Source organism: Lemur catta, chromosome 6 (assembly GCF_020740605.2).
Source record: "Lemur catta isolate mLemCat1 chromosome 6, mLemCat1.pri, whole genome shotgun sequence".
NCBI classification, from domain to species: Eukaryota; Metazoa; Chordata; class Mammalia; order Primates; family Lemuridae; genus Lemur; species Lemur catta.
Genome location: NC_059133.1, coordinates 41,784,447 through 41,796,849, shown reverse-complemented (window position 1 = coordinate 41,796,849; position 12,403 = coordinate 41,784,447). Strand labels below are relative to the sequence as shown.

Here is a 12,403-nt window from a genome sequence, read left to right as displayed (position 1 = left end):
TCAAAGTTCAGCTTTCCTGTATCTGTAAAGTCTTAGATCACTTTTTCATCTCCTTTCAAGCTTCTAATTTTTTGTTGTGGTTGTTTTCCAATTTATGCTATTTTTGTGTGCTTTGAAAAGGAAATCCTTTGTGTTGTTTTAATAAAGTTTCTTGAGGGAGCAAAAGTAGTTAAATCTTTAATATCTTAAATATTTTTATTTAAATAAATATTTTAAATAAATGACTTTTAATATCTTTTCCCCTTCTCCCACATTCAAACAAGGACATTGTCCAATGAATTTACCCCTTCACATCTCTGATTTTTTTCATTGCATCCTTAATGTTATTGCCTTAATCCAGGTTGTCATCTCATGGCTAGACTATTTCAAATCCTAAGTGGTTTCTGCCTTCAGTATTGAAATTCTCTTCCACACTGCTATTCATTATTTCTTTCTTTCTTTCCTTCCTTCTCTCTCTCTTTCTTTCTTTCTTTCCTTCCTTCTCTCTCTCTCTCTCTCTCTTTCTTTCTTTCTTTCTTTCTTTCTTTCTTTCTTTCTTTCTTTCTTTCCTTTCTTTCTTTCTTTCTTTCTTTCTTTCCTTTCTTTTCTTTCCTTCCTTTCTTTTTTTTCCCTTCCTTCCTTCCTTTCTTTGTTTCTTTTCTTTCCCTTTCTTTCTTTCTTTTCTTTCCCTCCCTTCCTTTCTTACTTCCTTTGTTTGTTTGTTTGTTTGTTTTGAGACAGAGTCTTACTCTGTTGCCTGGGCTAGAGTGCTGTGGCATCAGCCTAGCTCACAGCAACCTCAAACTCCTGGGCTTAAGCAATCCTTCTGCCTCAGTTTCCCGAGTAGCTGGGACTACAGGCCTGCGCCACCATGCCCAGCTAATTTTTTCTATATATTTTTAGTTGTCCAGCTAATTGCTTTCTATTTTTAGTAGAGACAGGGTCTTGCTCTTGCTCAGGCTGGTCTCGAACTCCTGACCTCAAGCAATCCCACCCGCCTCGGCCTCCCAGAGTGCTAGGATTACAGGTGTGAGCCACTGTGCACGGCCCTTCCTTTGTTTTTTTGAGACAGGGTCTCACTCTGTCACCCAGGCTGGTGTGCAGTGTTATGATCATAACTCACTGCAGCCTTGGACACCTGGGCTCAAGCTGTTCTCTTACCTAAGCCTCCTGAGTAGCTGGGACAACATCCATGTGCCACCATGCCTGGCTATTTAAAAAAGTTTTTTGTAGAGATGAGGTTTCGCTATGTTGCCCAGGCTGGTCTCAAACTTCTGGCCTCAAATGATCCTCCCATCTCAGCCTCCGAAAGTGCTGGGATTACAGGCATGAGCCACTGTGCCCAGTCTCAAGCTGCTATTTTCTAAAATACCAATATGGTCACACAATTGCCCTGCACAAAGCCCCTGCAATTATTCTCCTTCACCTACAGATAAAGTGATAAAGTGCAAGGCCCACACAATGTCATTCAAGAATTTGGGAATAACACCAATTGGGTGTTATCGGACAGATGTGGGGGATGGGGGGAGGGAATGGGTGTATACCTACATAATGAGTGCGATGCACACTGTCTGGGGGATGGACATGCTTGAAGCTCTTACTCGGGGGATGGGGGGCATGGACAATATACATAACCTGAACTTTTGTATCCCCATAATAAGCTGAAATAATAAAAAAAGAATTATCATAATCTACAACCTTCTTTCCTCTTCAGCCTTATCTTACGGCACACACTTGCCCATCATTGTTGAGCAAGAACAGTTCTGTCTGTATTTTCTTATGTTTTTCTCTCTACCTGGAATCATCTTCTTACTATTTCCCATTCCCTTCTAACAAACTCACTTTTGAAGATTCAGCTTTGGCAACTCTTCCCTGAAGCCTCTTCTGACATGCCTAAGGGTAATATTGAACACTCATTCCTCAGTGCTTTTGATATCTTCTGTAGAGAAACCAATTGATTTCATTTCACTTATGTATTTGCATGTATGTTTCTTTCAGGTGGACTGTGATCTCCTAGAGGATAGGCACTGTACCTCATTCATCTTTGCATCCCTAGCATTCGGTTTCAATGCCTAACACAAAGTGAGTGCTTAACAAATATTTGTTGAATTACACACTTTCCAAAACCCTGTTACAGCTGAAATAATTTATGTGTGGTCTGTAGAGTCTACTTTTGTTAGCATGTTTTTACGTGTTTGGAATAGTCAAGAGGCTGTAGAATATAATGATTGAGAGCATGGATTTTGGAGCCAGACTGCATGAATTTAAATCCTGCCCTGGCCACTCTTAAGTGTGTAAACCTTTGGCAAGTTACCTAAACACTTTGTGTCTCAGTTTCTCCACATGCAAAATAGGAATAATAGTGGCTGCTTTGTAAGTGTTGTGATGGTGAATCACTTTTTGACCTACAAAAGTGCTTGGAATAGAAATTGGGAAATCATAAACACTCAGTAACATAAGCACTCAGTAATATTAGCTATTATTATAACTATTGTTACTTCAATCAACCCATTTAAATTTGTCTTTCTTATTAGCTGATCAGAGCTAATCTTAAGAGAAAATGCAAGCTAAATTATATTTTTAGAATTAGATCAAATAATGATTATGTTCCCCCAAGACTCTAGAAACAATTAAACTCCAGTCACTGTTAGTTTATCGACTCCTGTTCTGAAATTTTTTCATCTTGTTTTCTATATAGACAAGCAATCCTGGCCTCAAACTTTGTTTAATTTTTCAGTCAGACAAGCACATTTGGTCAAAAGCTTTCCATTCTTCAAAATATTAGTAATATTTTCCTGTGACATGATGAATTTTATGACTTTATAAAGTATGAATAGTAAGAAGATTTATTGAGCTATGCATATCAAATTGCTGGATTTGATCTATTAATAGTTACAAGTGAAGAGGAAAAATTCAGTATCCAAAAAGAGCATGAAAGGAATGACTGATATATGGGTATTTAGTTTCCTTTTACTTCTCACTTAGGAAGATTCTAGAACTAGTGTCTGAGCTATATGTATCTATATGTGGCTAAATCAAAGTCTCACATTTCCTTTGCAATACAATTGCTTGAACATCTCTCTGCATAGAGGCATCACAGGATTAGGAATCAATGCCTTTTATGAAAGCTATCACGTATACATGTACACACACACACATACCCACACATTTTCATGGACAAAAGCATCACACATCAGGTCAGAAAATGCTTATTAACATAAAATGGGGTTGGGTACAACACAGTAGATACAAAGAATAAGATTTAGTGTTTGGTAGCACAATAGGGAGACTATAGTTAACAATAATTTGTTGTGTATTTCAAAATAACTAGAAGAGTGGAATTGGAATGTTCTTAACACAAGAAAATGATAACTGTTTGAGGTGATAGATACCCCAATTACTGTATCTGATCATTACATATTTGTATGCTTGTATCAAAGTATAGGTACCCTATAATTATGTACAACTATTTATGTATCCATAAGAATTACAAATGAAAAAAAAACACATAAAATGGCTTAAGGATTCAGCAGTGCTGATCTTTTAAAAAATATTTTTCTACTGTTGTAAAGAAAGCACAAAATCCTTGAATTCACAGATACTTAAAAGATTGAGGTTAACTTGTCAGTAGCAGACTTGAGAGATGACAGCTAATGTCAGGGGATAGATGATTTCTTGTACAAATACCTCCTTACGTATTATTCTCTACCACCCCCGCCCAAACAGCTACTCGACCTGTGAAACAAATCGCACCATGAGCACAGATAACCCCAGCCTTCAGGTCTATAATCTGATCGTGGCCATCGGCAACCAGAAATGAGTTTCTTTCTAATCAGCCTTCCATCAGTCGCCAGTCACGCATATAAAGGAGCTCCGGGATGGGAGGATTCGCATTGCTCTTCAGCACCAGGGTTGTGGACAGCGTCCCAAGCAGGCTGCTGATCGCACGCCCCTTCCTCTCTCAGCCTCCGCCAGACCTGCTGCTACTGCACAGCTAGTCCCCCCTGTTGCAGAGAAAGGAAATTACATCGGGATCCATGCAGCCGGCAATGATGATGTTTTCAAGTAAATACTGGGCAAGGAGAGGGTTGTCCCTGGATTCAGCTGTGCCTGAAGAGCATCAGCTACTTGGCAGCTTAACAGTGAGTACTGAGTACCCGGCACTCTCTTGAGGAGTGTTTTCATGGGTGGTGGTCATCTTCTTCTCACCCTGAGAACACCTGGTATATAGTAAGCACACACACCTCAGATCACTCCTGTTTCATCATCTTTCCACCCTGCTTCCCTCCTGTATACCTCCAGTCTTCCTCCTGTCGCTGTAAAGTAAAACAGCTGTACTGATCACTGCGTGCTAAACTTTCTTTCCTCAAAGTTTGTAAGTAGAAAGTTAAGAAACGATTGAACATTAAGAATGAGAGGTTGGCTGGACGTGGTGGCTCAAGCCTGTAATCCTAGCACTTTGGGAGGCCGAGGTGTTGAGCAGCAGTTTGAGACCAGCCTGAGCAAGAGCAAGCCCTCATTTCTACCAAAAAACAAACAAACAAACAACAAAACAAAACAAACAAAAAAAGAAAGAAAGAAAAATTAGCCAGGCATGGCAGTGCATGCTTGAGCCCAGGCTCAAGGTTGAGGTCTGAGGTTGCAGTGAGCTATGATGTCGCCACTGCACTATAGCTGGGCAGCAGAGTGAGACCCTGTCTCAACAAAAAAAAAAAAAAAAAAAAGAGAGAGAGAGAGAGAGATTGTATGAGCCAATATCTTAAATCTGCAACCAAAAAAATTGTGTAGAATTTTGAAAGGCTATTATTATGAGAAGAAATAGGGAAAAGAAATCAAATTTCCATGTTCCCAGAAGATCCTTGTGTCTCCTGCATTCCCTTCAGTCTACAAAGCCTGGTCTTTAAACACAGAATTATTATTTTCTATTATTGGCTATAGGTACAGGTTGTTGGAATAAAAGATACATCAGGCTCTTTTCAAATGTTTTCCTGTGTTCCACATTACTCATTGTTTTTCAGTTTAATTGATGAAATAATGAAAATAATATGCACTTGTTTTAGTATTTAAAGGACTATTTATGTTTAACATATTTAAAGAATAAAAAAAGCAACATTTGTGGAATTTTAGATCCTGATTTGAGGTAATTGTCATAGTATTTAATAAAAACAATGAAATAAAAATGTATTCATTTCAAGCAAACAAAGCTTGTTTAAAAAAAGACAAAACTGTATTCGGGTTCCTAGTCATTAAAAATATTAAATGGTATTTTCTTACTGCACTATCAGAGTTTATCAACCAAGTCCAATTCAGTCTGTATCACAGAAGAATCTGTTTTAATATTGTAGCTCCAAATATGTGCCAGAGGGTTGCATTGTACTGACTGACATATTACTGCTAAAAATGTTCAAAAGTAAACATGGCAACTTTTGTAGCACTATTTAAATCAATTTGCAAAAATGAGGCCAAAACATAAATAGATTTTCTAACATTTAAATATCATGAATATTTGGATGAGATATTACAATGAAGAATTTTGAAGTCATAATGAACTGCTTGAAGGAAAACAAAGAAAGCTTAGAGTTATGGTTAATGTATGACCCTTTCATATAAAAATGCTACTTAAATATATGAGATCTGTGTGTTATATGGTGAGGAGGAGGCAGATGTTGAGAGTACTAAGACATTTGAGCTTTTAATGACTAAACATACTGTCAAATGTCACTGTCTGCATATACTTTTCTCCCTCAAGTCATAAATAATAAAATCTCCATTTCTATTATATATAAATCTAGCAAGTGAGGCAATACTAATGTGTGAAAATAAAGCCAATAGAGAAATCAGAGGAAGACAATGGTAAATCACTATTCACTGGGTTCCAAATCAAACTGAAATTCCTCAGTTTCATGAGGATGCAACAGATTGGTGAAATTGTATTACATCACCATTTGTCAGGAAGATGTTTGCCCAACTCTGCTTTTGCATATAAAGAACACAAAACAGACCATTATAATTTTGCATTGTCACATGAAAGTTTCTAGCTTTTTTATTCTGCAGTTCTGACAATGTGATCCGAGTTACTGGAATCCGTCATTTTTATCTTTAGCCAACAGGACTAATAGTCATTACTTTATCACATATTATAGGAACTTGAATGGCTAATGAAGTGTTAATCTTTTTCAGTTTCTCAAATTCTATTGTTTGCTCCTTATGATTAGTTAGCTAGTTTTCTTCCTTCCTTTCTCTTTTTTTTTCTCGTTTATTTGTGGCTGAATTTTAATAGTCCCTTTTCAGATACCATCTTCTGACACAGATGGCTGTAGTTTCATACATTCCTCTGTGCTGAACTGCTGCATGTAAATTCACATTGACAATTCACGTTAACAGTGTGGGTCTAATGGCAGAAAGTAAGGTTATCAATTAATTTCTAGGCATGTCCTAACATATTTCAGAATGCAATGGATATTTTGTTTTTAAGATTTAATTGAAACTAAAATTATTGTCAAAAATACATGTTGGGTTTTATTTTTATTATGTTTACTAATGAATATAGTTTCCATGTGATTCAATTAGGCTAAAATTTCAAATTTTATGCTGTAAAATATACCTAGAAAGAAAGGTAGGAATTATTCATACATGATACTTCATACTTTATGATGGTCAGATTTTTGTTGCTATTAAAGTGAAGCAAATCTGATTCTCCTTTAATTTCAGCCACTAGATGATGTCTTAGACCACTGGAAAATAGTGTTCCAGAGTAAATTAGACCAATATTTATGATTGAAAGTTATGAGCGACGTGGCAACTTCATCTTGAATTTGTATGATTGGTGGGGCTTCCAGCATATGAATGGAATATTTGGAGGAAAATATCTAATTATGGAGGACTCTGGAATCCTAACTAATCTTTTTTTGTGTGTGCTTCTGCCTTTTTGAAGCTAAATAAAGCTAACTCTGGCAAAAATGATGACAAGAAAGGCAACAAGGGAAGTAGCAAAAGTGAAACTGCTACCGAAAGTGGCAAGACGGCAGTTGTATTCTCCCTGAAAAACGAAGTTGGTGGATTGGTAAAAGCGCTGAGGCTCTTTCAGGTGAATATAAAATATCATTACATAATTTAAAAAATAACCGTGTGCCTGGTTGCAAACCTGTCATCTGTTATCAAACATTACTAAATCAATTTCTATATAATGCGGTGAAAGATTCAAGGAAACCAAATTTCATGAGGCTTTACAAGAGGAGTTTGTCTGCCAAACAATGAAATAAGCAAATTCACGTAAACTATGATTTACTAGTTTAGAGTTAGCCTATTAGGAACTCTGCAGACCGCTGGCAGGTCAGGAAGTCAAAATGTGAGCTTCACACTTGAAAATGCAAACACAAAAGGAGCCAAACAAGGTATCTTAAATATCAAGAGTCTGCAGCTTGATTTGATTTGTTCATATTTGAATGGTACACTTGTCCTAAGAGCACATTTGTTGCATAAAGATACATGAGTAAAAGTACTTGGTATTCCCCGAAGCTTCATTATTTCATGACCTTAATGTGTCATTTTGTAAAGATGAGTCAGTCTCCTTATATATAAATTGTAGGGCTAGCTTGCCCCTATTTTACAGAAATGCAGTATCATCTTCCCATCAATCCGTGGTTTGATGAGAGCTGTGAGATAAGGAGGCTGGTCCTCCGAGGTGCCTTGGGCTGCTGGTGCCGTGGAAAGATAGTTGGGATTGCAGTCAGGGGATTCAGACTGCAATTGGCTTGGCTAATCACTAGCTGCTTCCTAGGTTCAATTTTTTCATTTGTAAAATAGCAATAATAATTCCTACCTAACAGGATTGTTGGGATGAAATAATGTGCGTGAAAGCACTTTGCAAAGTGTGCAGATATGAGGTATTATTATGATGCCTCTATGATGATCATAGAGGGGGAATTAGCAGTCTGATTTGGCAAATATTTCCTTGCTCTCTTTTGACCTTGAAAAAAGGATCAGGCACCATAAACAGTGATAATGGAAATCTGGGGAAATATTTTACACATAATTATGTCATCCAGGGCTGTATCCATATAGTGCCAAAGGCAGGCCAATTCAATTAGACATCTGGGTGCAGTGGAAAAAATCCCTGGAGAACGAGTTAGCAGCCCTGAATTTTCACTCTGCCATCAGCTAGTCATGAGGCCTTAGCTAAACCACTTAATCCATCCGGGCCTCAGTTCCGCTAAAAATATCTACTCTGCTTCAACCCAAGGACATTAAAAGCCTGAAGTGACACAATGTATGTGAAGTCTCCTGAACCTTGAATTTAATATTAATCTTACTATTATTATCAGCCAATTTAGAAAATATGGCATTACTGTAAAGGTTAATAAAAACAGAAATAGAACATTAATTTCCTGGTCACAGGACTAGTTTCTTTGTATAGGAGAGAATGCTGTTTCATTTAATTTCTTTCTGGCACTGGAAACTACCTCTCCTGTTTCTATGCTGAAAATTCTGAGATCATCCAGGATTGTATCAGAAAAATTGTGCTGATAATCAGAGTGTACCATCTGGAGTGATGGGGAAGTGTCTGCCTACTTGGGGGTGGGTTGAGTGGAGAGGAGAACTTAGTCTTCAATTAACTAAGGAGAAATGAAGAGTATATCACCAGGGAAATGCAAACCTGATTTTTAAATATTAAATTACTGCCCTCCCTTGCACATGGTATTGTAAGATTTTTACCTGGGAGATGCATCATATTATATAGAGTGATAGTTGCAGCAACTCATCATTGGATGAAGCTAGCCCAGAGTAATTGCCAAAAGAGAACAATTACTAATGAGTCCCATTTAAGGGTTATTTATTTGCTTATTTACCTTTTTTCCCCTCTTCACTGTCCGCTAAGGAAGTTGTTTTCCTTTTGCCTTCAGAGATTCTCTGAAGGCAAACATACTGCTTATGTTTCCACAGGAAAAACATGTCAACATGGTTCATATCGAATCTAGGAAATCCCGACGAAGGAGTTCCGAGGTTGAAATCTTCGTGGACTGTGAGTGTGGCAAAACAGAATTCAACGAGCTCATTCAGTTGCTGAAATTTCAAACCACGATTGTGACGCTGAATCCGCCAGAGAACATTTGGACAGAGGAAGAAGGCAAGGGTGGTCTTTGTTTGTTGGGTGATTTTACAATCTCACAAATGTTGCAAAAGTGAAAACACAATCTGTGAGCTAATATTTTTGAACCTGCACTGTGTTTTCAACAGAGCTAGAGGATGTGCCCTGGTTCCCCCGGAAGATCTCTGAGTTAGACAAATGCTCTCACAGAGTTCTCATGTATGGTTCTGAGCTTGATGCCGACCACCCAGTAAGTGTCGAGTAAAATCCATTCTGCACATGCTCTCCCAGCTCCACCCACGTGCCGGGCAGCCTGCCATGTTCCATGCTGTAATGCTTTATTGTAGAACAATTTATTATTCATTCCCCGTAACTGAGAGCAGACTTCCAAGTGATAAAGCTTTCCTGTACACATGTGTTGGCTGGAAGCAGGTTAGAGGGATGGCATTTTCACATAGCATTTATTTCTAAAAGGGTTGGATAGAGGAGGAGATTCTAAACCTTGGAGAATATTTCTGTGGAATTAGACAGCCTGAAATATACTTGCAGATGGTGACCCTTGGAAAAACGATGAACTGAAATTGATCACACCTTTGGGAAAGTAGGGAGGACTAGGCATTATGGGGCTCGGTGAGAGAATAAAATTCTTCTTGCTATTTTCCTTGACTGGAAGTAGTTAGGAGTAGAGTAATGTGGTTGACTTCAGTCTCAATGGAAAGGCAGAGGGTTTTAGAATAAGGCTGTGATGGAAGACATATCTCTTCTCACATCTACCCTGAATCTATCTACCACCATTCTCTCCTCTACTCCAATAAAAACGACCATCTTTAAAGAAATATGATACTTGGGTAAGCATTTCCCACTATTCTCCGCTTCCCCCCTTTACATCAGTTTTTATTTAACACAAGAGACCTGGAACTTCTTTATGGTCAGAATGAAGTACAGCTAATAGTCTGGGAGAAGTAAGCAATGCACCCATTCATTACAGGCATTTTCCCCCTGCCCCGGTGCCCCTTGTCTGAAAATAGACAGATAAAAGGGTAAAACCCAAGCAGACCAGTAATGCTTATAGGAAACCTTTGTGGTCTGAGGGTAATAGTTTACAGATATTCATTCTATTTAAATGGAGGCAGTCTGGGACTCTGACAGTGCGACTGTGCTCTGTGCAGTGGCTAAGTGTCATCCCAGGATTAGCAGCATCAGCATCATCTGGGGACTTATTTCAACAAATTCACACTTAAATTTGAGAACCATCGTTTTAAAGGAAGCTATGACAACTTTAACACAAGGGGAATTTTCAATCAAACCAGTAATTTGGCATAATATACCAATTCAGACCAATTCAAACAAATGTTCAAACAGACCTAATTCAATTGCATTATTTTCCAAAAGCTGAATTCACTCAAAGACACAGTGTGTTACATTTGCCAATATAGCCTAAAATTTCAGAATATTTTCCAGTAACTCCTGAACATTCAGAAAACATTGAAAAGTGCTTTTAGTAAGCATCCACTGTTATCTTTCCCTTCTCCTAACCTCAGAGAAGTCAGAATTAGCACAGAAGCCTGATTTAAGAGCTTAGTAGTACCAGGACTGCACCGACACCAGCTGTTAACTTGCGGAATGACCTTGGCTAAGTCCCTCTACCGCTGCACCTCATGTTTTTTATGTAAAAAGTAGAAATAAAATTGTTATTGACCTCAAAGGAGTGTTTGAAAAGCCTAGTTAATAAAACAACCAGAAGGCATTTTGACAAGAGTAAATGCTTAATTCCAGTAATGGAAATGCTGTATTAAATCATCCAGATCAATGCCTGGACAGTAAAGGATTTTTCGATAACCTCGTATTTCCTAATGCTCCCCTTAGTCTAGTTTGAAAATTACTCAACCCGGAGAAAGGAGTTTAGCCATTTCAATGGAACAATCACAAGAACTACTGACCTTGCTGAGCAAAAATTTATTCCAAGAGCAAGCATAAATTTTCCTGTGCTTAATTTTATTCCATTACTCCTAATTACACCCACCTTATGATACCTTCTCTTATTTTCTGTGCAGCCACTTGAAATAATTGCAAGTACTTAGTAATCCTCTCGCTTGTCATTTTTAAAACCACATATATTTCTTTTATAAGCATACCAAATGTTCATTATGCAAAATTTGATATTGGTAAATTGGTGTTTTGTAAGTTATTATTTGATAAGGATGGAAAAAGTCGTCTAAGTAAGCGCTTTTTATGCCTGGGAATAATCCCAGCCCTGAGACAGACACACAGACCCTTGCGATAGGAAAATACAGAAGGGGCTTGGAATTTAAGAGTTGGGTTACTGAGGCTCCCTAAAAAGGGTTAAATATCTAGGTCAGTGCCTCTTAAATTTTAGTGGAAAAACAAATCACCTTTGAAATCTTTTAAAAATGCAGGTAATGGTTCTGTAGGGCTTGAGGTTCAGCATTTCTAGTAAGCTCCCAGTTGAGGCTTACACGGGACTGGAGACCACAATTGGAGTAGCCGGCATCTAGACTGGGAGGGTGTTTAAAGTGTGGTCCAAGGTCCATTCAGAAGGTGCTTGTTAAAAATTCAGTATCTTGAGGCTCATCTGAAACCTACTAAATCAGGACTCTCAGGGATAGGACCAGGAATCTGCATTTAAAAGGATCTGCAGGAGATTCTGATGAGCTCTACAGTTTGAGAACTCATACCCTATCTCTGTCAGTCTCAGCCCTCGCTTTCTATTCAAATCACTTGTGGAGAATTAAAACAATACTGACACCAGGGCCTCACCCCAGAGAGCTTAAATCAGAACCTCTGGGAATGTAGCCAGGTTTGATGTAGTATTTAAAGCTCCTCAGGTGATTCTGATATTCCACCAGGGTTGAATTACTTGGAATAGCTACTTGAGTGTCTATGTAAATTTAGCTGAGCACTTTAAGGTTCAGGCTGGGTCTTCAGTTTCCTTTGATTTAAATTGAGGGAGGAAATGTGGGTTTGTGCTGTAGGTACTCTCTGGGTGCTAGGGTTACTAGATTTAGCAAATAAATATGTAGAATGCCCAATTATATTTGAATTTCCGATAAACAATGAATAATTGTTTTTAGTATAAGTATGTCCCATGCAATACTTGGGACATACTTATAGTAAAAATTATTTATTGTTTACTGGAAATTCACATATAAATGGGTGTCCTGTATTTTCTCTGGTAACCCTATCCCTGGCTTCAGTTCAGAATGAATGGGCAAGGAATGCTGTTTCTCTACAATCGAGTGCAGCTAGCGTCCCTGTTTTACTTTGCCAGTCCGTGGTTCGATCCTGGAAGCTCTGGCTCGCCCACATTTGCGCAAT

General features: G+C 38.1%; 1 protein-coding gene across 1 annotated transcript in view; it reads left to right on the top strand.

Annotated features, from left to right (window-relative positions):
- The first annotated feature begins 3,869 nt into the window (after positions 1 to 3,869).
- The window catches only part of TPH2 (tryptophan hydroxylase 2), a 94,689-nt gene continuing 86,155 nt past the window's right edge, over positions 3,870 to 12,403 (top strand). The window contains exons 1-4 of the mRNA XM_045555235.1: positions 3,870 to 4,121; positions 6,914 to 7,066; positions 8,923 to 9,106; positions 9,217 to 9,317. Of these exons, the coding sequence (XP_045411191.1) occupies positions 4,017 to 4,121; positions 6,914 to 7,066; positions 8,923 to 9,106; positions 9,217 to 9,317 (543 nt within the window). The 5' untranslated portion in view covers positions 3,870 to 4,016. The remainder of the gene's footprint in view (positions 4,122 to 6,913; positions 7,067 to 8,922; positions 9,107 to 9,216; positions 9,318 to 12,403) is intronic.